Source organism: Oncorhynchus masou, chromosome 23, assembly GCF_036934945.1.
Source record: "Oncorhynchus masou masou isolate Uvic2021 chromosome 23, UVic_Omas_1.1, whole genome shotgun sequence".
Taxonomy (NCBI): Eukaryota; Metazoa; Chordata; class Actinopteri; order Salmoniformes; family Salmonidae; genus Oncorhynchus; species Oncorhynchus masou.
The window spans coordinates 41,880,133-41,905,069 of NC_088234.1; the positions used below are offsets into that span (position 1 = coordinate 41,880,133).

The 24,937-nt window shown below is 42.7% G+C and overlaps 1 protein-coding gene across 1 annotated transcript; it reads left to right on the forward strand.

Moving 5' to 3' along the window:
* The first annotated feature begins 8,758 nt into the window (after positions 1-8,758).
* cdc42ep3 (CDC42 effector protein (Rho GTPase binding) 3) lies at positions 8,759-19,061 on the forward strand. The gene is made up of 2 exons (XM_064932154.1): positions 8,759-9,293; positions 17,229-19,061. The coding sequence occupies exon 2, from the start codon at positions 17,501-17,503 to the stop codon at positions 18,533-18,535; it is 1,035 nt and encodes a 344-aa protein (XP_064788226.1). The 5' UTR covers positions 8,759-9,293; positions 17,229-17,500; the 3' UTR covers positions 18,536-19,061.
* Positions 19,062-24,937: the final 5,876 nt, after the last annotated feature.

Consider the following 24,937-nt stretch of genomic DNA (forward strand, 5'->3'; position numbering starts at 1 on the left):
GTTGGCTGTCGTCTAGGCCTTGAAGGAGTGGAGACACTGGCTTGAGGGGGCTAGACACCCTTTTCTCATCTGGACTGACCACCGCAATCTGTATTACATCCGGGCAGCGAGGAGATTGAACCCTCTCCAGGCAAGGTGGGCCATGTTTTTCGCCAGTTTTGTGTTTACCCTGTCCTACAGACCAGGCTCCCAGAACGTGAAGGCAGACACATTGTCCCGGCTGTATGACACAGAGGAGTGGCCCATGGATCCCACTCCCATACTCCCCGCCTCCTGTCTGGTGGCACTGGTAGAGTGGGAGCTGGACACGGACATAGAGCAGGCGTTACGTGCAGAGCCCGCTCCCCTCCAGTGTCCCGCAAGGCGTTTGTACGTCCCGTCTGCTGTTTGTGACCGGTTGATCTATTGAGCCCGCACGTCACCCTCCTCTGGTCATCCTGGGATCGGTCATACAGTACTCTGTTTGAGCGGGTGGTACTGGTGGCCAACCTTGGCTAATGATGTGAAGGTTTATGTTTCCTTCTGCTCGGTGTGTGCCCAGCGTAAGGCTCCTAGCCACCTGCCCAGAGGTAAGCTACATCCCTTACCCGTTCCACAACGGCCTTGGTTGCACCTGTCGGTGGATTTTCTAACTGATCTTCCACTCTCACAGGGTAACACTGCAATCCTGGTTGTTGTGGATCATTTCTCTAAGTCATGTCATCTCCTCCCTCTGCCCGGTCAATTTTTCACATTGACTCAATGCCATCAGATATTTTTGGGGAGGAGATGAAATTACATGGAAGCATTGATTCAACCAGTATTTACCCAGTGGGCTGTTTTTGATTCATTTAAATACGAGTTTCCATATTTTTTTTTTATTATGTACATTATTATTATTTTATTATTATTTTGGGTATTAATTATTATTAGTATTATTTTCAGTTGACTGTTTACAGACCACCCTGAAAGCACTGATTGGTCTGAAAACACTGTATACAGCGTGCAGTAGAATGTGTTGATCACTTGGTTGACAGGGGTAGGCTACTGTAAAATGATAAACTGTCCTGTCCCCAAGTGTGAAAGCTCGCCAAAGAAGTATAGTTTTGTCTATCGTTATAGTTATGGTTGTCCGTGGTGTGGATGAGCCTGAAGGGCATGCAAAACTTTGCAAGTCAAAGTTTTTATATAGGCTACATGAACAGATTTGGAATAAACTTGTGAAAGAGGAATGCGACAAAGGGATCATTTTTCCCAATGATGGTAGGAGAAAATAGGCCTACATCAATGGAAGAGTTGTCCCATTCATTCTAAAGTCTTCAGCCATTTATCAGGGTCGTGAAGGGACCGCAGATCAGACTGATGACATAGGATCCGAACACATAATAGTTCACACAGCTGCTTGGAGAGCTGATCACTGTGACCATATGTGTTAAAGGTATTGACCTAAGGGTTGCTCTATTGCCTGGGGAAAGTGAACTGAGCTGCCGGGCAAGTTGAACCTGCTCTTAGCTTGTCCCAGCTGATTCATTTAATTAAACAACAAAAAAATGAAATCAGCAAAGAATTCCAGTAGGCTCAAAATTATCTTTCTGGTTCATCCCATTGTTTAAGTGAAAGACAGAAAAATGCATGGCATTTATGGTAGCCAGTCAAGTTAAGCCTGCTATGTTTCCCCATTAGGAAGGTGATATATATTTTTTTTACTGAATTCAAGTAGCCAAACATTTGGGGCTACACTGGGGCTTTTTTTCCAAACCTGCTACTGATAGCGCAAGCAGACTATGTCCTATTGCTCTCAGGCATGAGCTGCATGTCGAAATAGCACCAGAACATAATTTTACGCTTGAGCAGCCTATCATACAGCCGGCATGCTTTAAGGCCCAGGTCACATTAAAATGAATAGGAGCGTCTCGCACAAAGTTATGTGATGTAGCAGGCCATTGCAAAATATATTTTTTAAATACTGCCTGACTTGCAGTGCCTTTCGGACCTTAAAGATTGAATCTGCATTTGGGGAAACAGTTCGCCCCAGCAAATTTGTCATTATTTTTGTTTTGTTGATGAACCTGGAAAGAGGAGCATCTGGCAGCGTGTACATATTCTGATGTTCTCTCACTTTAAGGAGCCCAGCTTTAATGTCGATCCCTGTGTTGCCTTTGTATTTTGAATCGTCTGGTATGATAAGAAATGTCATCATTTTCTCGTGTTAAGCCCAACATTTCACGAAGCTATACAAAGTGTTGCAAAGCTGGAATTATCAAGACTGCTGGCTGGTGGCAATAATGTACATTCTTGTTCGCTAATTCAAGTTGGAAATTCAAACATTGCAGTTTGTCAAAATACATTTTCAATGCAAGAGCGTACCAATCAGCTACCAATTCATTTTTTGGGAATTTACAACTGTCCTGTATAGGCCACCTGAACCTGCATGACATGAGCCATCCTCATGCACTCTCTCCCAGCTTGGATAGAAAGTTGTGGTGGATAAAAGCAGTCCTCAGCAGGCTCCTGAAGTCCTCCATTTTTGTCTGCAATGTTTTCACCATGGCCTGTAGGTCCAGGTTGCGGGCACGTCCATTTTCGATTCTGAGTATTGCCAACCCAGACAGTCTCTCCTGAGACATTGTGCATTATACTCTATGTCCATTGCGCTGCACATAATGCAAACTTAATCTTGAATGATGCATGTCAAGATATACCAGAGACAAGGTACTGTTGATATTGCAACCACACAATTCAAAACGCCGGTTCAGACCGTTCACCAGTATGATTAAAATCGCTAACCACTGTATTTGTTCAAGAACTGTTGTCAGCTAAAGATGATAATCTGTTTGCATCTACCAATTTGTCTGTCCAGTACCCAGAATACCTGTCCACAGTGCTTCCTATACAGTTAGTCTCTTTCCGTAAAGTGCTGAGGCCGGCAATTAAGGATAATGAGAGGCTCAATTAAAGATGTTGCAGAACTGCTGTATTTGAAGCACTACTCCCTTCTTCCCAGTTACCCTGATGTTGCTATGGCAATCAAGCTGTTTATACGATCCCTTTAATTGTTGTGGAGAGATCAGTTTTTTTTAAACAAAAACTCATAAAGAACTACCTAAGAAAAGTAGGCATATTTCAATCTGATTGAAATACATTTCATGTTCAATCAATCGAGTTCTATTTTGCTACTTGTAGGCTACTGTCTGTAGTTAGTCTCAATATACTGAACAAAAAATATAAATGTATAAATGCAACAATTTCTAAATGTTTACTGAGTTACAGTTTGTTTAAGAAAATCTGTCAATTGAAATAAATTCATTAGACCCCCTAATCTATGGATTTCACATGACTGGGAATACAGATATGCATGTGTTGGTCACAGATACCTTCAAAATATGTAGGGGTGTGGATCGGAAAACCCGTCAGTATCTGGTGTGACCACCATTTGCCTCATGCAGCGCAACATCTCCTTCTCGTAGAGTTGATCAGGCTGTTGATTGTGGCCTGTGGAATGTTGTCCCACTCGTCTTCAATTGTTATGCGAAGTTGCCGGATATCGGCAGGAACTGGAACACGCTGTCATACACGTCAATCCAGAACATCCCAAAAATGCTCAATGGGTGAAATGTCTGGTGAGTATGCAGACCATGGAAGAACAGGGACATTTCCAGCTTCCAGGAATTGTTTACAGATCATTTCTACATGGGGCTGTACACTGTCATGCTGAAACATGAGATGATGGATGTGGATGAATGGCACGACAATGGTCCTCCAGAATCTGATCACAGTATCTCTGTGCATTCAATTTGCCATAGATAAAATGCAATTGTGTTCGTTGTCATAGCTTATGCCTGCCCATACCATAACCCTACCGCCACCATGGGGCACTCTGTTCACAACGTTGACTATATCAAACTGCTCTCCCACACGCCGCCTTACACGTGGTCTGCGGTTGTGAGGCCGGTTGGACATACTGTCAAGTTCTCTAAAACAATGTTGGAGGCGGCTTATGGTAGAGAAATTAACATTCCATTCTCTAGCAACAGTTTTGGTGGACATTCCTGCAATCAGCATGCCAATTGCAAGCTCCCTCAAAATGTGACACATCTGTGGCATTGTGTGACACAACTGTACATTTCAGAGTGGACTTTTACTGTCCTCAGCACAAGATGCACCTGTGTAATGATCATACTGTTTATTCAGCTTCGTGACATGCCACACCTGTCAGGTGGATGGATTATCTTGGCACAGGAGAAATGTTCAGTAACAGGGATGTAAACAAATGTCTTCCCAAAATTTGAGAGAAATAAGCTTTGTGTTTAGTGAACATTTCTGGGATCGTTTATTCCAGCTCATGAAACACGGGACCAACACTTTACATGTTATTTATATTTTTTTCTGTGTATATTTCATGATATGCACCCTAACATCTGTGATTTAATGCATTTGTATTGTGTAAGCATTGGAACAAGTCACCTCAATATTTGCAGACATAGGTGGTAATATCTCTCTAGGAGCTGATCTGTCCTCAGTATTGTGAAATAATTCTAATGTTAAGGTACGATTTGAATGGATGAAGCTGATCCGAGAGCAGAGTTCGGCTTCTTTCCATCCTGTCAGTGTCGACACATGCTACAACAACACACTTAGCAACCCTTCTCTCTGCGTGATGTTTTGGGAAATGCATGTTATGTCTTCTGCCGTTAAAACACTCTTCTGCCGTTAAAACCTAAGTTCCATCTCTATCGGGAAACCGGACCCTGGTCTGTCATAAGAGTGAAGGTATAAACGGTAGGTATGTTCTCTATCTACTTTATGTTTAAATTATTATTTTGGCTAGGAGGGTCAATGTTTTTTTTTTCAAGTGTTCAAGAGAAGGTTATGTGAACACATATTTAGCATTTTCACAGAGGTCTTATTATAAATAGTGTATGTAGTCCCTTACTCAGTAGATGCACTCATCTAGATGTTATTTGTAATTACAAATCATGTGTAGAAGAGTTCATCGTTGCAGTATGCACTGACAAAATTGTGTCCAGTCTAGCAACCCTCATCCGTGGTGTGACTGTGTATCTTCTGGGAAAAGTTATTTTTAGTTGGTTGGTGCAGTAGCAAGCCCTACAGCTCTGTAGTTTCCCCTATTTAACGGTCCCCTTAAAGAAGAGACAGTGGTGTGTTCTCTTCCTCCCCAGATCATGTGCTGCCAACTTGTATGCCTCAGTGACATCACCCTGAGCCACACCACCATTATAAAAGGCCTGTGTTCACAAGTGTTGTTTAAATAGTGCCAAATGATATCCGTTTAACTTAAATAGAGGGTGGCTCAACTGTAAGCTGTCTACAACAGATTCTGTCCCTATAATAATTTCAGTAACGGAGCCTTGTATTGTTTTATCGACAGCTGGTTATTACCGGCCCAATCTATCACATAAGATATCATTGCATTCTTGAAATGGATTAATGAACGTATGAATGGCGCCGGGGGAGATGGCTGCTGTTTTACGGGGTCTTAACCAATTGTGCTATTTTTATCTTTATTTGTAACTTATTTTGTACATAATGCTTCTGCCACAGTCTCTTATGACCGAAAAGAGTTTCTGGATACCAGGACAGCAATTACTCACCTCGTACTGGACGGAGTCAGACGCGAAGGATCTTCTTCGGTCACCTGTCATTCGCAGGAGAAAGAGATAGTGATATCGACGACGTACAATACTGTTCAAAAGTTTGGGGTCACTTAGAAACGTCCTTGTTTTTGAAAGAAAAGCCATTTTTGTCCATTAAAATAACATCAAATAGATCAAAAATACATTGTTCATGTTGTAAATGACTATTGTTGCTGGAAACAGCTGATTTTTTTATGGATTATCTACATAGGCGTACAGAGGCCTATTATCAGCAACCATCTTGTGTTCCAATGGCACGTTGCGTTAGCTAATCCAAGTTTATCATTTTAAAAGGCTAATGGATCATTAGAAAATCCTTTTGCAATTATGTTAGCACAGCTTAAAACTGTTGTTCTGATTAAAGAAGCAATAAAACTGGCCTTCTTTAGACGAGTTGAATATCTGGAACATCAGCATTTGTGGGTTCGATTACAGGCTCAAAATGGCTGGAAACAAAGAACTTTCTTCTGACACTCTTCAGTATATTCTTGTTATGAGAAATGAAGGCTATTCCATGAGAGAAATTGCCAAGAATCTGAAGATCTCGTACAACGCTGTGTACTACTCCTTTCACAGAACAATGGAAACTGACTCATACCAGAATAGAAAGAGGAGTGGGAGGCCCCGGAGCACAACTGAGCAAAAGGACAAGTACATTAGTGTCTAGTTTGAAAAACATACGCCTCACAAGTCCTCAACTGGCAGCTTCATTAAATAGTACCTGCAAAACCTCAGTCTCAACGTCAACAGTGAAGAGGCGACTCCTGGATGCTGGCCTTTTAGGCAGAGTTGCAAAGAAAAAGCCATATCTCAGACTGGTCAATAAAAAGAAAAGATTAAGGCAAAAGAACACAAGCACTGGACAGAGGAACTCTGCCTAGAAGGCCAGCATCCCGGAGTCGCCTCTTCACTGTTGAAGTTGAGACTGAATGAAGTGCTTTGAAAAGCGGGTCAAGGCTTACATCAACACCATTATGCCAGAAACCCGAGACCCACTCCAATTTGCATACCGCCCCAACAGATCCACAGATGATGCAATCTCTATTGCACTCCACACTGCCCTTTCCTACCTGGACAAAAGGAACACCTACGGGAGAATGCTATTCATTGACTACAGCTCAGCGTTCAACACCATAGTGCCCTCATAGCTCATCACTAAGCTAAGAACCTGGGACTAAACACCTCCCTCTCCAACTGGATCCTGGACTTCCTGACGGGTCGCCCCCAGGTGGTAAGGGTAGGGAACAAAACATCTGCCACGCTGATCTGCCACAGGGATGCGTACTCAGTCCCCTCCTGTACTTCCTGTTCATCCATGACTGCATGGCCAGGCATGACCCCAACACAATCATTAAGTTTGCCGGCGACACGACAGTAGTGGAGCAGGTTGAGAGCTTCACGTTCCTTGGTGTCCATTTCACCAACAAACTATCATGATCCAAACACACCAAGAAGAGGGCACGACAAAGCCTATTCCACCTCAGGAGACTGAAAAGATTTGGCATGGGTCCTCAGATCCTCAAAGTTCTACAGCTGCACCATCGAGAGCATCCTGACAGGTTGCATCACTGCCTAGTATGGCAACTGCTCGGCCTCCGACCACAAGGCACCGCAGAGGGTAATGCGAACGGCCCAGTACATCACTGGGGCCAAGCTTCCTGCCATCCAGGATCTCTATACCAGGCGGTGTCAGAGGAAGGCCCTACAAGTTGTCAAAGACTCCAGCCACCCTAGTCATAGACTGTTCTCTCTACTAGCGCATGGTAAGCGGTACCGGAGCGCCAAGTCTAGGTCCAAAAGACTTATTAACAGCTTCTACCCCCAAGCCATAAGACTCCTGAACAGCTAATCAAATGGCTACCCATAGTATTTGCATTGTCGTCCCTCTTTTATGCTACTGCTACTCTCTGGTTATTATCTATGCATAGTCACTTTAACTCTACCTACAATACATGTACATATTACCTCAGATACCTCGACTAACCAGTGCCCCGCACATTGACTCTGCACCGGTACCCCCTGTTTATAGCCTCACTACTGTTATTTTACTGCTGCTATTTTGCTTTTTTATTTTTTTATTTACTTAACCAACAATGCAGTTAAGAAAAATAAGTGGTAAGTGCTTGTAAGTAAGCAATTCACTGTAAGGTCTACAGCTGCTCTATTCGGTAACAAATATAATGTTATTTGATTTGATTAGGGCGAGTGAGTTATCAATGTCAAATTTACCTGAGCGGAGGAGTGGGAATTTTGTGATCTGTCCTACCTTGAACACGACAGGATTACTCATAGTATAGAATTTGGACATGTGAGGACACCCATTCACTACTTTCCCCCAACAGGCATAAACGGGAGGCGGCTAGCACCCACTCTTTATCCCCCGTATCTCTCCTCCTCTCATTCTCTCTCTAACCCCCCCCCACCCAACATCACAACAGAGCAGCAGTGGTTTCCAAGGTGATAGTTTTTTTGGGGCAAGATTAGCAGCAGAGCGCTGCAAAATACCTCTTAATTTGTGAAGCACAGCTTCCCTATGTCCTTGAGGGCATCAGGTTAGAGGGTTTACAATGCGACAAGAAGATTATGTGAACATAATTGTCCTTTTCACCTAGCCACTGTGAACAGGGACAATAAAACACACACACATTTCAATTGGGTATATGGGGATCCCACCAGGGGAGCAGTTTAACAAAAGTATGTCATGTGTTGTCTGGTAGCCAATTAATAACTGTCCTCTGGATCACTGCAGTGCCGCAGAGTCCTGTAGGATTTAGCCTACTCAACCATGTAGGAAACAGAGAAAATGTTTGGAAGAACATAAAGCATACTGTGCTATGCGGTACAAAGGAGCGAGCCAGAATGTGAATGAATATGCCGGTCTGAAAATAGTCAAGGGAAATGGTGGGAGAATGAGTGCCTCAATGTATTTTATGAGAGCGAGACCTTGAATACAGTGTCTGCTGTATGCTACTAGGTTTACAGAGCAGATTGGATCAGATCAAGGCAGAGAGAGTAAAGAGGAGAGAGGGAGAGGATAGAGTGGGAAACTGAGTGAGAGAGCAAAAGAGAGAGAGAGAGAGAGAGAGAGCAGAGAACAGACAGTTTAAACAGCACTGTTTCGGGAAAGGAGGGACATCCAGCACAGCAGCAGAGACAGCATACTGATCCTCCAACAAGCTGCTGAGCAGACCTCCAGAGCGCCAGACCTCACCCTCAGCCTGACCTCTCTCCACCCCAGCAGATACCTGCCCGCTGACGGAAGAGAGAGCAAGAGACACACCAGGGAAAAGGAGAGGATCCCACTCCACCCGTTCAAAACCGCCTCAAGCTGTGGCTAGGGGAGCAGACAGGCAGACACCGGTGCTGCAGGCAGCGGTGAGAGGTGGTTAGGAGGAGGAGACTACAGCTCCAGAGTGGAATAGCTAGATCGAACCTGAGAGGAATTCCAAAAACAGCTGTCCGGCAGACATCCCTCCCGAGAGCAAGTGGCGAGAGCAGGGCGGCCCCAGGGCAGAGACAGTAGTCAGTCAGCCCCAGTGAGTTTGGGAACCACACGCCAAACACACCTCTTTAGCAGTCAGCACTAGGACTGCAGACCTTCAGGAGGGCAGTGGACACCTTTTGGCAGGAACCAGGAGCTTATCCCAGGAATTACACAAGGTGAGGAAAGGGTGAGCAATGTTTAAGACTTGTTAGTGTGTAATAGGTGTAGAATATCTCTGGCATCGCATCATGTACAGTGATTTGGTACATTATGGTAAAACCTTCAATGAGACTAAGTATTCAAAGGGACGATGTTGCTGTTAGCGTGTGTCTCTGTGGTTCAACACTGTTGAATGTGATAAATAGTGTTCAGTTATGGATATAAAGAGTGCAGGGGTATTTTACATTACAAGGGGTGAGCAGTTTGGGGCAACCTGACACCACTTCTTTCTTTCCTAGAGGGACATTTTAAGCCAGGCAACACACTTCTGATATGTTGAGCTTTGCGTTAATGTCCCGAGTGAACAGATTTTATTTTTAGGTTCTCGCAAGGTTTTTTGAGGGGTTTTTGGAGTGGCTCATCAGACTGCACTCATCGCATTGCCAGTGAGTGGTTGTGTTGTCATTCCCTTCATGTTTTTTTCTGCTTTGATATGGTTTCCTGCCCGGCCCTGCCAAGGACAACTGGGCAGAACCCACGCTAGCGGGTGGCACGGGGGGTAAACGCTGACAGCTGGGGTGGGGAGGTACAGAGGAGGGGAGAATCAGACAGAACAAACGCACCACCCTGCCATTCTATTACACTCCCACCACAGCCACATCCAGGCCCCAAGAGGAACAACTGCCTGTAATTGAGGTTTCTTTATGTAACAGAAACAGCTCAGACCAAGTCTTCTTAGGGCTACCATTACCCTCTGCGGTGGTATGCCCTAGTTCTTTTTTAAATTGCGGACGAAAAGAAAGGGGACAATCTATTCATGGTCATGTCAGAATTTAAGGGGTTAAAGGTTAGAGTTTAAAATATGAACACGGGCTATAACCTCCTAGCCCAACATACATACAGTAATTCAAAATATATAACTATGTTTTTACAAAAGCATATGTTCAGCGACCATGGAATCCCTGAAAACCTTAATATCCCACTAATGCTAGTATGAGACTAACATTTGCTTGAAGGAAGGATTGTGATGGTTCCTTTTTTTTGAAGAACGGTAATGGATAAAATAGGTCAAATTGTGAGCCAAAGTGTGTGCTGCTTCAATGTTTATTTTAGGCCTTTCTAGGTTCGTCACCCATATGATGCATTTCTGTGTACAGTGAGAACAAACTGTAAAGTGTCATCATGGGCACTTGTTTAGAATACAGCACACTTACTTACACAAGCTCTAATAATAAGCTGACGCAGATAGTCGAAACAGCCGGTTGTGAGGAGATGAGAGATGGGGTCCATAACCGGACCCCACGGCCCTCACCCAAACCCTCAGCGCTTCCCTAGTCTACTACAACCCCCTCTGCTTACAAGAGCTAATCCCCTTAACTGGACCTTGCTTTGCATTACATGGAACTCCCCATGTCTGTAACAAACCCAATGCTGTCCTTAGAGTCTGGAACGGCTCCAGCTCCCCCATCATGCCTGCACAGATACATACAGCCGACCCAATGACACATTAGCTTTATTCGCCACTCTCGATGATTGGACCGGTGCTCAGCAACCACTTGGGAGGAAGGCGCCAGCAGATCGCCCCCCCCCCCCCCCTCCTTCCCCGGAGGTGTAAATGAAAACCCTTGACCGCATTCTGCAGTGGCGTCCCGGCGGGCCCAGGGCTGGCAACGAACATTCGCTGCTCTCGCTGCTCCTCTTGGGCTCTGGTCCAAAAGTACAGTGTGAATCTGGCCTTGAGTAGGAGTTAGACCAGTACGCACCTCCTCAACAATTTCACAACCAGTGAAAGTTCCAGTTTAAATATTTATATCAGATATTTTGTGCTTTTTATACAGCTTGCGTCCTTATCCTGTCAGAATAACATTTTTAATAAAAAATATATAAATATTATCCCCTCTTTGTTTTTTTTATATATACATACATACATTTACATACATGGTACTTTTTCTTTGCACAGTTACAGTACAGTACACATAGTTTTTTTTATATATACACATATTTTGGATAGTACTTAGGCATGTATATAGTGATTCCAGTAATAACTATTGCCGATCATGAGCTTTTTAAACCCAGCCCTCTGATACTCTTAGCAACATCTGCAGAGCTGAAATTGTCGCATGCTTCATATATATAACAGTCCGTCGGTTGCAAGAGTTTTGTATAATAATTTCACATTGGAAAAACTCTGTGTTGAATCAAGCATTGTTTTGTATATCAGTTCATACCCCATGTGTCCTATATATATATCAGATATTTTGCTTTTATACAGCTGGCGTCCGCTATTAGTTATCCTCTCAGAAAACAGAGTTAGCTGACTGAGCTGAATACCACTTCCTTTTTAATTAACTAGTGGCCTCTGACATTCCAATCATGCCTGCCAAATGCAGCCAAACTCCATTCCGCCACCAGAATGATCCGTTTGAAGGTCATCCGCTTTCCGTACACCAGCTGACATTTCATGGGCAACGGCTGTTGACCTTGATATAGATGCATAACGGATGTCTCTCTATGCTATCGGATGTCTCTCTAGCTATACTATCAATAGCATAACTCTGTAGAAACCTTCCACCCGAGCCAAATTCCCCATCGCTGGACATGAGGGAATTTGGCTAGGATGAGGAAATCTATATAGGGACTATACAGCTGATTACAACAACAACAAAAAACACGGTCATCCATCATAATGCTATGGATTTCCCATGACACTTGAGAATAGCGGATCTGTATTCCATCCGCACAGACCCAGCAGGTGTTCTGGCTCTGATGCTAGGGCAGTCCAATAATCAATAAGTATGTCAGAATGTAGCTGCCTAAGCCAGTGACCGTCTGCAGTTTGGGAAGGTATTATAAGGCAGGTAACGCGGCTGCAGTTGCAGTCACAGCACAGAGTACATACATTTGAAGGAGCCCATGAGCGGAAGGGTTTAGGATTTGGAGGTTTGCTTTTCTCCGACTTCCTATCGGAACCCAGCAGCAGTGGGCCTTAGCTGTCAAGGTCAACTGAGAAAGAGCAGTACGGAGAGAGGCAGAGAGAGAGAGAGAGAGGGAGAAGGGAAAAGGAGTCAGATGCTATGCGAGGCAGGGGATCTTGGTTTTCTTTTCTGTCCCGTTAAAAAAAACACTGCAGGACTCTTTTAAACGGTCTGTTATTCCTCTTTCACTCTTTCTCAATCTCTCCCTGTCAGACGCACAGCGAACAAACACATGGCGCGTGTTCAAACCTTCTTGCTATCTCTCCTGAGCCCAGTCAAGCACCTCATACAAACACTTACACTCACTCCAACACTAACATGCACAAGGCCCATTAAGAGAGCGGTGTTGCCATTCACACCCACTAACACATATTCTGCATCCTTCCACCCTGCTTGTCATGCATATATATATATATATATATATATATATATATATATATATATATATATATATATATATATAGATAATTTATTTGTGTTGTAATGCCCAAGTGAGGACATTCTCTGAACCACTTCATTTAGCCTACCATATGTTCAGTTTTTGGTCACTTTGATTTTGTATTGTTTGAGTAAGTAGGTCTTCCAATAATAATGTATGTATGACCATTGCTATATTAGACTTAAAAATGTAGCGGTGTCATGGGAAATGCAGAGGCCAATATTGCTTCACTCAATGGGAAGTCAAATTATTTTTAGTACAGGAAACACTGATGTTATCATTTAGATGGCAACGGTGATATTATCCTTCATTTAGTCTAGGCACCAAATGCCTCTGGTTGAAAAAGACTGCTGTGTCTGTCGTCTTCACAGTTATACAGGTATCCGGTCTGCAGCCCAGATAAACACCATGCCAAGTGTCCATGGCTGTCCCCACTAAACATGTACCATGGATAAATGTGAATTTGTGAATTTTTTATTAGGATCCCCATTAGCTGACGCCGTAACATTAGCTAATCGTCCTGGGGTCCAACACCAATTAATAAGATATTACAAACAATTACAAATGAATACTTTACAAACATTTAACAAGTAGACAACACAGACAATTAAAATACCCGACAGTAAACACATTTAACATTCAGTTGATGCTTTCTATTTCCTGTCATATGGTTTATCGCATTAGACGTTCTTAAAAAGATTCTCCAAGGTGGATTTAGGAATATGGATTGGTAAAGGGTTCTATTCAGCTATGGCTCTATATAAAACTGTAGATTTAAGGTGATTTGTCCTTGGCTTGGGTTGTCTTAGATGCCCTGAATTTACCTGTCTAGTTTGGTGGTTTGGTAGTATGTACTAACTGGCCTGAAAAATACTGTATTTTTTTTTTTAAAATATAACATTCCTAAAGAAAATCAGAATACTGGATACTCATTTGTTTTCAAAGTGAAGCCATGAGAGATTGTGACGCATTTGGATAATATTCATATGGATAGAGCAATGAAGAGGTAATCTGGCAGCCCTGTTTTGAGCAATTTTGAGCTTTTTATATATTTTTTTTGCTGCAGACGACCATATAACTGGACAGTACTCAAAGTGTGATAGGACCAGGGATTGAATCACCTGATTCAAAGTGCTAGATGTTACATAATCTGAACATTTACTTGAAACAGAAATTCCCGTACCTATCTTAATGTTATTTATGTGTTCTGCCCATGATAAAGCTGTGTCCAACATGACAACTAGTAGTTTCATTTTTTTCACTTGCTCTACATGCATTCTATTCACAGACAAATTAAATTGGGGATCATCAGCAAGCATATATTTTGAACCCAATACATTTAGTTTTATAAACACCAATTTGTTCATATCAACCCATTCTGACACCATTCTTAGTTCACTACTCAGTACATCTGTTAGCTCCTTATATTCTGATGCTGCCATAAATATTGTAGAGTCATCAGCATACATGACCATTCTTGCTTTGTTCAATACTAAAGGTAAATCATTAGTAAAGCTAGTAGAGAAGTGGGCCTAGGCAGCTTCCTTGAGGATCACCACAGTGTATATCTTTACTGTTTGAAAAACTACCATTAAAGAACACTTTTTGCCTTCTCCCAGATAGATGGCTTTCCATCCAGGATAGATCTGCAGACTTAAAACCATAATATTTGAGTTTACCTAGTAACAGTTCATGATCAATTACATCAAAAGCAGCACTGAAATTTAACAACACTGCACCAACTAACTTCCTGTCATCTATACTCTTTAACCAATCATCTGTCATTTGTGCTAAGGCCGTACTCGTAGAATGCCCTTTGTATGCATGCTTAAAACAAGTTACATGAGAAATAATCCTTGATTTGTACAGATGCAATGTTTTCCAATAATTTACTTGACACAGGCAGCAAGTTTAAAGGATGACTATTAGGACCAGTGAATGCAGATATTTTATCCTTAGGTAGTGGAATAGCCTTTGACTCTTTCCAGACTTCTGGGCACACCCCATACATTTAGCACTTGTTAAAAATATGAGAGATTGGGGTAGATATTTGGTAAGTTGTAACTCTAAGCAATATGGCATCAAGATTATCTGTACAAGGGGAATTGTCATCTGAAAGAGACAACAGCATCCGTTCCCCCTCTTCCCTTTCTACTTGGTGAAATTCAAACATGCATTGCCTCTCCTTCATGATCCAACCTTTCCTAAGGGTATATGACATGGAGCCATTGTAACGCTCGTCGAAATGGGTAGACCAAGCCGCAGCGTGATTTGAGTTCATCATAATTTATTTGTGAACCAGCAACAAAACAATAAAGACAAACAAACAAACAAACAAACGACCGACCGACCGACCGACTGACCGACCGACCGACCGAACAGCCTTTTAGGGCTCAAAAGCAATAATACAAAAAACAAGATCCCACAAACAACAGGTGGGAAAAGGCTGCTTAAATATGATCCCCAATCAGAGACAACGATAGACAGCTGCCTCTGATTGTGAATCATACCAGGCCAACATAGAAATACAAAAACTAGACTACACATCGAAATAATAAACTAGAACATCCCCCAGTCACGTCCTGACCTACTCCACCATAGAAAATAAAGGCGTTCTATGGTCAGGATGTGACAGCCATCAGTTGTAATCATAGAATTCCTCAACTTGTCCACTTTGCCTGTAAAATATTAATTAAAGCAGTTTGCGATGTCTTGTGGTTTTGTATTAATCTACCCTCTGATTCAACAAAAGTGGAGGACATGTTCAAATTCCTACCCATAATAGCATTCAACGTTCTCCACAGTTTTCCCATCACACTTTACAACAGTATATCAATTTTGTGTCTATACAAGATTTCTTAATTTACAATCATTTGCTTATCAAACTGAGTGCCAGATTTATCTGCTGCTTTTTTGGCATCATAACATTCAATCATTATATTTCTCAGCTCATCACCAATCCATGGGGCACCGCTTGACTTGCATTTTCTTAAAGGTGCATGCTTACCAGCTATACCCATGAATACAGTTGAAGTCGGAAGTTTACATAGACCTTGCCAAATACATTTAAACTCGGTTTCACAATTCCTGACGATTAATCCTAGTAAAAATTCCCTGTTTTAGGTGAGTTAGTATCACCATTTAACTTTAAGAATGTGAAATGTCAGAACTATAGTAGAGAGAATGTAACAGGAGATTTCCTCTTCGTCTGAGGAGAAGTAATGATCGGACCAAGATGCAGCGTGGTAAGAGTTCATGACGATATTTTAATAAAGACAAAATGAACACTCGAACAATGAACGATCACGTGAAATCTACAAAAAATTAAACAGTACCGTGTGGCAACAAACACACACACGGAAAAAAACACCCGCAAACCAACCCAGGCTACCTAAGTATGATTCTCAATCAGAGACAACAAATGACACCTGCCTCTGATTGAGAACCATACTAGGCCGAAACAGAAACCAAACATAGATAAACAAACATAGACTGCCCACCCCAACTCACGCCCTGACCATACTAAATAAAGACAAATCAAAGGAAATAAAGGTCAGAAAGTGACAGAGAATTATTTAATTCAGCTTTTATTTCTTTCATCACATTACCAGTGGGTCAGAAGTTTACATACACTCAATTTGTATTTGGTATACACTCAATTTGTATACACTCAATTTGTATTTTTCCAATGACATGGTGCATTTTTTGGGGCTGATTTCATGTTGAATTCACGTTAGTTGACAATCAAATGTAAATCAAAACTAGAGGTTGAACTGATGACTGCCCAGTGGGATGACTGGTATTTCAGTCAAAATTACGATTGAAACAGAACGTCCAGCTATCAAAGTAAAAACAAATGAGCATCTGCCACCCCCTCTTTTAAAATCCTCCAATAATCCCCTGTAGCCCTCCTCCAACCGTTAGTTCTCCTAACTCCTCCCTTCCCTCTTTCTCTGCATCACTAGAAACCTCCCCTCTTTCCCTCTTGGTGCGTGTCTGGGTAGTAGCCCTCTCCTCCATCGTCTGCCTTGCTCTGATCCTACTAAAGCCCTGTCACCTCTCTTCGCCCAATCTGCTGTCCAGCTGTTCCATATTAGCACATGTAGGAGGAGGAAGCCTTGGGGGGGGGGGGGGGGGCTCGTAAGAACCTGAGCAGATGGGCCTGAGCCTGGGCTTCAGTTCACCAGGCCTTGCCCTCGAATCACGTATGGCCTTTACGCTCTCTAAATGCAGGGGGATGAGGGGAACTGGGGATAAAGACATTCCGTGTGTGTCCACGATTTGTTTTGTCGTCTTGTGAAAGTAACTTTATATTGTTATTTGAATGGGGATTGACATGAAGTGTAGATCATCAGTGACAGACCAGTTGGGATTCTAGGGAAGAAGTTGGAGAAATGTCTATGTATCAACATTTTATTGGAATGTAAAATGTAACATTGGCTCAAGCATCTTGGCACAACATACCCCAGATTTGACTAATAGACTGATAAACTGTGTATGTTTAGGGGAAAAACATTTTGTTCTCTTTCTTTCCTCAGAAATGCGGCTGGTTGACCACATTGCAACCTCATAGACAACACTGGTGAGAACTTGGACTCCTGATCAACTTGGATTTCCTGATTAATGACAGAAATATCAAAGCTATCTTCAGAGCAGACCAAGACAACACAGCCATTTCATTGAGAATGTAATTTCCTCATCTCCCCAGGGAGGCCTTGTGTTCAGTGTGAAGTTCTTCACCAATCCTAAAGTTCCAGGAGAGTCCTCCTCTTTGTCCTTTATCTCTAAGCTCTATTCAACAGTGACCACCATGCCTGCCAAAGCACCCATCTACCTGAAGTCCAAAAATAGCAAGAAAGGCAAGAAGTGTCGTCTGAGAGACATCCTGTCCCCAGACATGATCAGCCCACCGCTGGGGGACTTCCGCCACACCATCCACATCGGAAAAGGCGGTGAGCGGGACGCCTTCGGGGACATGTCCTTCCTCCAGGGAAAGTTTGAGCTCCTGCCTGGGAAAGGTGAGGTGTTCCGTCCGCAGTACAGCATCCACAACGAGTTCCTGCGGGCCAACAGCGCATCTGATGCCCAGTTTCCTGAGACACCCTCTCCCGTTCTAAAGAACGCCATCTCACTCCCTTCAATTGGGGGGTGCCAGGCCCTCACCCTACCCCACCTCTCCACCGCTGTGTTCTCTATGCCCGCTATGGACCCCCTGGTTTGCATGGTAGGGCGGATCCCTACCTCTCCCCTGGGGAGCCCAGACGGGGCTGACATCCTGGAGATTGAAACCCTGTTGCGTTCCATCGAGGTCTTCAGCAGCGACCCGACCAGACATCCGACAGAAGTCACAACCAAACCAGACGTCCTGCTGGATCTGATAGAGAAACCAGAGAAGCCAAAGACGAAGAAAGTGTCCAAAAGTAATCATAAAAAGCACAATGGTGAAAACGGGTATGAAAAGCCTTCACCTACCTATTACATCAATGGCAACAGCAATGGTAATGGTGTCTTCAATGAAAACAGCAATGGCATCTTCAATGGTAACGAAGGCTTCAGCGGCAATGACAACCGCAATGGCTTTAGAAGCTTTAACAATGACATTACCCTCCGCTTCGAGAAAAAGCTCTCTGATTGCAATGGAGACTGGGTGGACAGGGACAGCGGGGTGGATGAGGGGCGCCTTTACGACTTTGACTTTGAGTTCTCCAAGGACAAGAGCGTGTCACAGTATTCAATCTCCCACATCACCGGGTCTCTTCTGTCACTTGAACTCGATTTGGGCCCCTCCATTCTTGATGATGTACTCAACATCATGGGTGACCCCAAGGCAAAGAGCAGACCTTGAGCAATGCCAAAGCTGAAGAGGTGAAAGGGAAATACAGAACTTGAGAGAAGTATGAGAAATGTCTCACAAACCTGTCAAGATACAGTCCATGGCATGTGGAGAGCTGCTTATGTCCTTATTTTCAAAATAAGTTTCGAATTTAGCTTCTTGGAAGTCTCAATGCTTTTATTGTTTGTGCGTTGTGCCACCAGTATTAGGAGATGCATGTGCTATTGAATTACTACTAAACCAAAGCCATTGTGCCTTTTATTTTGCAATTAAATTAAGACTAAAGGGTAGTTTAGTGTTCTTTTCCCGGCTTTTGCTGTTGATAAAAAAGGTTGCTTTGATACACAATCTAAAGCCCTGTTTCTCTGTAAATATAATGCATCTTGTGTGACTTTTAACATGTTTATCAAGGCACTGTTTTGTTTGTCACATGACCATTTTATTAACAAAACTACAAAGAATCCTATGCATAATATACAGTACTTGTGTTTTTATTAAATGGCATTAATAAATCAAATGTGTCCTATTTCCCTCTACTTTTTTCAAAAGAGTGAAATAATATGTGATTGTGCAGTTGTATCATTGATGGTATGATGCAGTATATTTCAGAGAAAATGACTGAGGTTTGAGAGTAAAAGATGGAGAAACTCAAAGTGAAGACGATAGGCCTACACAGTACAGTACACTTGGAAAGTGAGAAAGACGAGCAAAAAAAGCGAGAAGGCATGAGAAGAGATGCGAAACGGACAAAGACCCGAGAGAGAGATTGGAAAAAAAAGAGAAGAACAGAAAAAATGTCTTTCTCATCTTCTGGCATTCTTTACGTTCTGCTTCACTGCCCTGCGGTGGGAGCACTGGTGGGAGAGCACTCAACCAGGCGCCTGCTCCGTTTGTCTGCGTGCGGACGGGGACCAGCAGAGGAGGGGTCTTTAAAATTCCCTACATTCCAGTAACGGAGCACAAGCATCCAGGAGCGGGCATAAATCAGCTGTTTAGAGTTGTTGTATAATGGGTTGTAAAAGTGTCTCACAAGACAGGCAAACTTTTTTTTGTTTCCGTGCAAAGAGATGAATTGCAGCTCTCCTCTGTCTTTGATCAAGAAGGTCAATTCCTGACCTAGCGGTGTTGAGGCAACATTCTGATTTGGCAATTATAGTCGGAGGTTTACATACACCTTAGCCAAATACATTTAAACTCAAGTTTTTCACAATTCCTGACATTTAATCATTGTAAAAATTCCCTGTCTTAGGTCAGTTAGGGTCAGCAATTGATTTGAAGAATTTGAAATGTCAGAATAATAGTAGAGAGAATGATTTACAGTGCCTTGCGAAAGTATTCGGCCCCCTTGAACTTTGCGACCTTTTGCCACATTTCAGGCTTCAAACATAAAGATATAAAACTGTATTTTTTTGTGAAGAATCAACAACAAGTGGGACACAATCATGAAGTGGAACGACATTTATTGGATATTTCAAACTTTTTTAACAAATCAAAAACTGGAAAAATTGGGCATGCAAAATTATTCAGCCCCTTTACTTTCAGTGCAGCAAGCTCTCTCCAGAAGTTCAGTGGGGATCTCTGAATGATCCAATGTTGACCTAAATGACTAATGATGATAAATACAATCCACCTGTGTGTAATCAAGTCTCCGTATAAATGCACCTGCACTGTGATATTCTCAGAGGTCCGTTAAAAGCGCAGAGAGCATCATGAAGAACAAGGAACACACCAGGCAGGTCCGAGATACTGTTGTGAAGAAGTTTAAAGCCGGATTTGGATACAAAAAGATTTCCCAAGCTTTAAACATCCCAAGGAGCACTGTGCAAGCGATAATATTGAAATGGAAGGAGTATCAGACCACTGCAAATCTACCAAGACCTGGCCGTCCCTCTAAACTTTCAGCTCATACAAGGAGAAGACTGATGAGAGATGCAGCCAAGAGGCCCATGATCACTCTGGATGAACTGCAGAGATCTACAGCTGAGGTGGGAGACTCTGTCCATAGGACAACAATCAGTCGTATATTGCACAAATCTGGCCTTTATGGAAGAGTGTCAAGAAGAAAGCCATTTCTTAAAGATATCCATAAAAAGGGTTGTTTAAAGTTTGCCACAAGCCACCTGGGAGACACACCAAACATGTGGAAGAAGGTGCTCTGGTCAGATGAAACCAAAATTGAACTTTTTGGCAACAATGCAAAACGCTATGTTTGGCGTAAAAGCAAAACAGCTCATCACCCTGAACACGCCATACCCACTGTCAAACATGGTGGTGGCAGCATCATGGTTTGGGCCTGCTTTTCTTCAGCAGGGACAGGGAAGATGGTTAAAATTGATGGGAAGATGGATGGAGCCAAATACAGGACCATTCTGGAAGAAAACCTGATGGAGTCTGCAAAAGACCTGAGACTGGGACGGAGATTTGTCTTCCAACAAGTCAATGATCCAAAACATAAAGCAAAATCTACAATGGAATGGTTAAAAATAAACATATCCAGGTGTTAGAATGGCCAAGTCAAAGTCCAGACCTGAATCCAATCGAGAATCTGTGGAAAGAACTGAAAACTGCTGTTCACAAATGCTCTCCATCCAACCTCACTGAGCTCGAGCTGTTTTGCAAGGAGGAATGGGAAAAAATTTCAGTCTCTCGATGTGCAAAACTGATAGAGACATACCCCAAGCGACTTACAGCTGTAATCGCAGCAAAAGGTGGCACTACAATGTATTAACTTAAGGGGGCTGAATAATTTTGCACGCCCAATTTTTCAGTTTTTGATTTGTTAAAAAAGTTTGAAATATCCAATAAGTGCCGTTCCACTTCATGATTGTGTCCCACTTGTTGTTGATTCTTCACAAAAAATACAGTTTTATATCTTTATGTTTGAAGCCTGAAATGTGGCAAAAGGTGCAAAGTTCAAGAGGGCCGAATACTTTCGCAAGGCACTGTATTTCAGCTTTTTTTTCTTTCATCACATTCCCAGTGGGTCAGACACTCAATTTGTATTTGGTAGCATTGTCTTTAAATTGCTTAACTTGGGTCAAACATTTTGGGCATCCTTCTACAAGCTTCCCACATTAAGTTCGGTGAAATTTGGCCCATTCCTCCCGACAGAGCTGGTGTCACGGAGTCAGGTTTGTAGGCCTCCTTGCTCACACACTTTTTCAGTTCTGCCCATAAATGTTCTATGGAATTGAGGTCAGGGCTTTGGGATGGCCACTCCAATACCTTGACTTTGTTGTCCTTAAGCTGTTTTGCCACAAATTTGGAAGTATGCTTGGAGTCATTGTCCATTTGGAAGACCCATTTGCGACCAAGCTTTAACTTCCTGACTGATGTCTTGAGATGTTGCTTCAATATATCCATAGAATTTTCCTTCCTCATGAAGCCATCTATTTTGTGAAGTGCACCATTCCCTCCTGCAGTAAAGCACCCCCACAACATAATGCTGCCACCCCCGTGCTTCATGGTTGGGATGGTGTACTTCGGTTTGCAATCCTCCCTCTTTTTCATAACGATGGTCATTATGGCCAAACAGTTCTACTTTGTTTCATCAGACCAGAGGACATTTCTCCAAAAAGTAAGATCTTTGTCCCCATGTGCAGTTGCAAACTGTAGTCTGGCTTTTTTATGGTGGTTTTGGAGCAGTGGCTTCTTCCTTGCTGAGCGGCCTTTCAGGTTATGACAATATAGGACTCGTTTTACTGTGGATATAGGTACTTTTGTACCTGTTTCCTCCAGCATCTTCACAAGGTCCTTTGCTGTTGTTCTGGGATTGATTTGCACTTTTCGCACCAAAGTACACTCATCTCTAGGAGACAGAACGTGTCTCCTTCCTGAACGGTATGATGGCTGCGTGGACCCATGGTGTTTATACTTGCATACTATTGTTTGTACAGATGAACATAGTACCTTCAGGTGTTTGGAAATTGCTCCCAAAGATGAACCAGACTTGTGGAGGTCTACAATTTTTTCTGAAGGCTGATTTCTTTTGATTTTCCATGATGTCAAGCAACAAGGCACTGGGTTTGAAGGTAGGCCTTGAAATACATCCACAGATACACCTCCAATTGATTCAAATGATGTCAATTAGCCTATCAGAAGATTCTAAAGCCATGACATAATTTTCTGTAATTTTCCAAGCTGTTTAGTTTGTTGTCTAGTTGTGAAGCCTTGTACAACTTCTGGTCTCGGCCATGCTGCTAATCTTTCACTGGGGTGCTGGGTTAGGGCTGCCAATTGTCTTTTTGCCTTTCATCATACATGTTTGTTTAGTATGATTTATTTTTATGATAAGTAAATAAAAAGAAAAATCCCCTTTTTCTCCCCAATTTCGTGATATCCCCCGTACAAACTCGGGAGATGCGAAGGTCGAGAACCATGCTTCCTCCGAACCACGCAGTGCTTCTTGACACACTACTCGCTTAACCCGGAAGCCAGCTGCACCAATGTGTCAGAGGAAACACCATACAACTGGCTACCGAAGTCAGCGTGCATACGCCTGGCCCGCCACAAGGAGTCGCTAGAGCACGATGGGACAAGGACATCCCAGCCGGCCAAACCCCCTTCTATCCTGGACAACGCACCATGGGTCTCCCTGTCACGGCCAGTTGCGACAGCCTGGGATCAAACCCGGGCCTGTAGTGACACTGTGATGCAGTGCCTTAAACTACTGTGCCACTCGGGAGGCCCAGTCAGATTTTTTTTAAATCTCAACTACAGGCCTCATGTAGCCTGTACTGCCTGTCTCAATCCCCAAATTGCCAACTCTCTGTGCTGGTCTACCCAAAAATCATGCAAGAAGAAGAAATAATGCCATGGATTGTGCATATTTATATAAAAGGTAGAAAAGAACCTTGTTGGACTGTGTTTTATGACCGGGGGGTTTAGGGCCAAAGCAGGGCTGGATCAACCCAGGGTTCAACTCTCCACTATCACAGCTGCTTTTCCTCAACCTCCATGTATGCTACAAACAAAGTAAATAGAGATAGTCATGATCCAAATGGATACATTTAGCATGTGATACACACACGGACATATAACTAAATAGAACAATATCCCTACTTGTTTCTCTGACTCAATCTTGAGTACACTGCCTGTTTTCCAGCTCAGACTCAAGTGCCTTTCAAATGCAATTACTATAAATGTTTGGCCCAAACGTAGTTATTTTCCATGTTTTCACCACACGGAGCCAGACAAACACAGGCATTATTGCCGGGGGAAAAGGGTGTGTTGTAATTGGTTTAGCCAGATTAGTGACACTCCAGAAGGATGGAGAGGTGACACAGGCGTCGACAGATTCTGCTCTACCTGGAGCCCTGTAATTGTCTGTTGGTCGCTTAACAAAAATAGCAAATACTTAAAGGCCCAATATCGCCATTTTTATCTCAATATCAAATCATTTCTGGGTAACAATTAAGTACTTTATTGTGATTGTTTTCAATTAAAATGAGAAAAAATAGCAAGAGCAATTTTCTCAAGCAATAATTTTGCTAGGACTATCTAGGAATGGTCTGAGTAGGGAAGGAAAACTGAAAACTAGCTGTTATTTGCAGAGAGGTTTGGAACTCTTTCTTATTGGTCTATTTACTAACTTACCGCATTGCGTTGTCACCAGGCAGGGCAGAACAACATACCACCACGAAGGTTGAAATGTATTTTCAAACAGCTCTTACACTAAAAGGGCATTATCATCATTTTCACAATTTCATGGTATTATTCCAACCTCATAGTGTGGAAATATGTATAAAACACAGGAAAATTTTTACTGCACTGGGCCTTTAATCACTCAATTCTATTTTCTGTGACTTTGGTGGCATGGGTTGGCAACGTGGTGACAATAAGAAGCCTGGGGAAAAGGGAGGAATTAACTGGAAAAATATGTTTATTCACTTGCCTGTTACATGCTTTTCTAGTTGACTAACCAAGGAAACACAAACAAACAAAGTAGCTTATGGCCATATTTTTTTTTACATAATGGAGGTATTAGTCATGTGTAGCTGGGCTCATGGATCAGTACACATTCCCTCCTATGATAAGCCAAATATACTGGCTAAACTGGCTATTTGTTTTATGCATGCAAACATCCCATAATTCCTATGTAATGTGACATAGTAAAAAATTTACCGCTCAGCTTGTTTTCACAAAGAATGTTCTGGTTCATCACAACCGTTGATAAATCGTTTGTGGTTCTCAAGAAACTGCCTCTCGCTTCAAATACCCCAACAGAACATTTGAGATCATGGGAGTCCAGCTCTCTCCTGTTTCTGTTTCCTGGACTAAGGTGAAGCTGTCAGGTTTCAGGATGAATAAGCTTCGGCCCGTGGGCCAGGTGTGCCAAAGAAAGCATAACTCAAACCAAGACACATTTTTACACCACCTCTCAGACAGCCCAGAATAATGTGTGCAGTGTCTTTC

What these genes read in the sequence shown, in the direction of transcription:
- cdc42ep3 (XM_064932154.1), top strand. Translation starts at nt 17,501, where the DNA reads ATGCCTGCCAAAGCACCCATCTACCTGAAGTCCAAAAATAGCAAGAAA.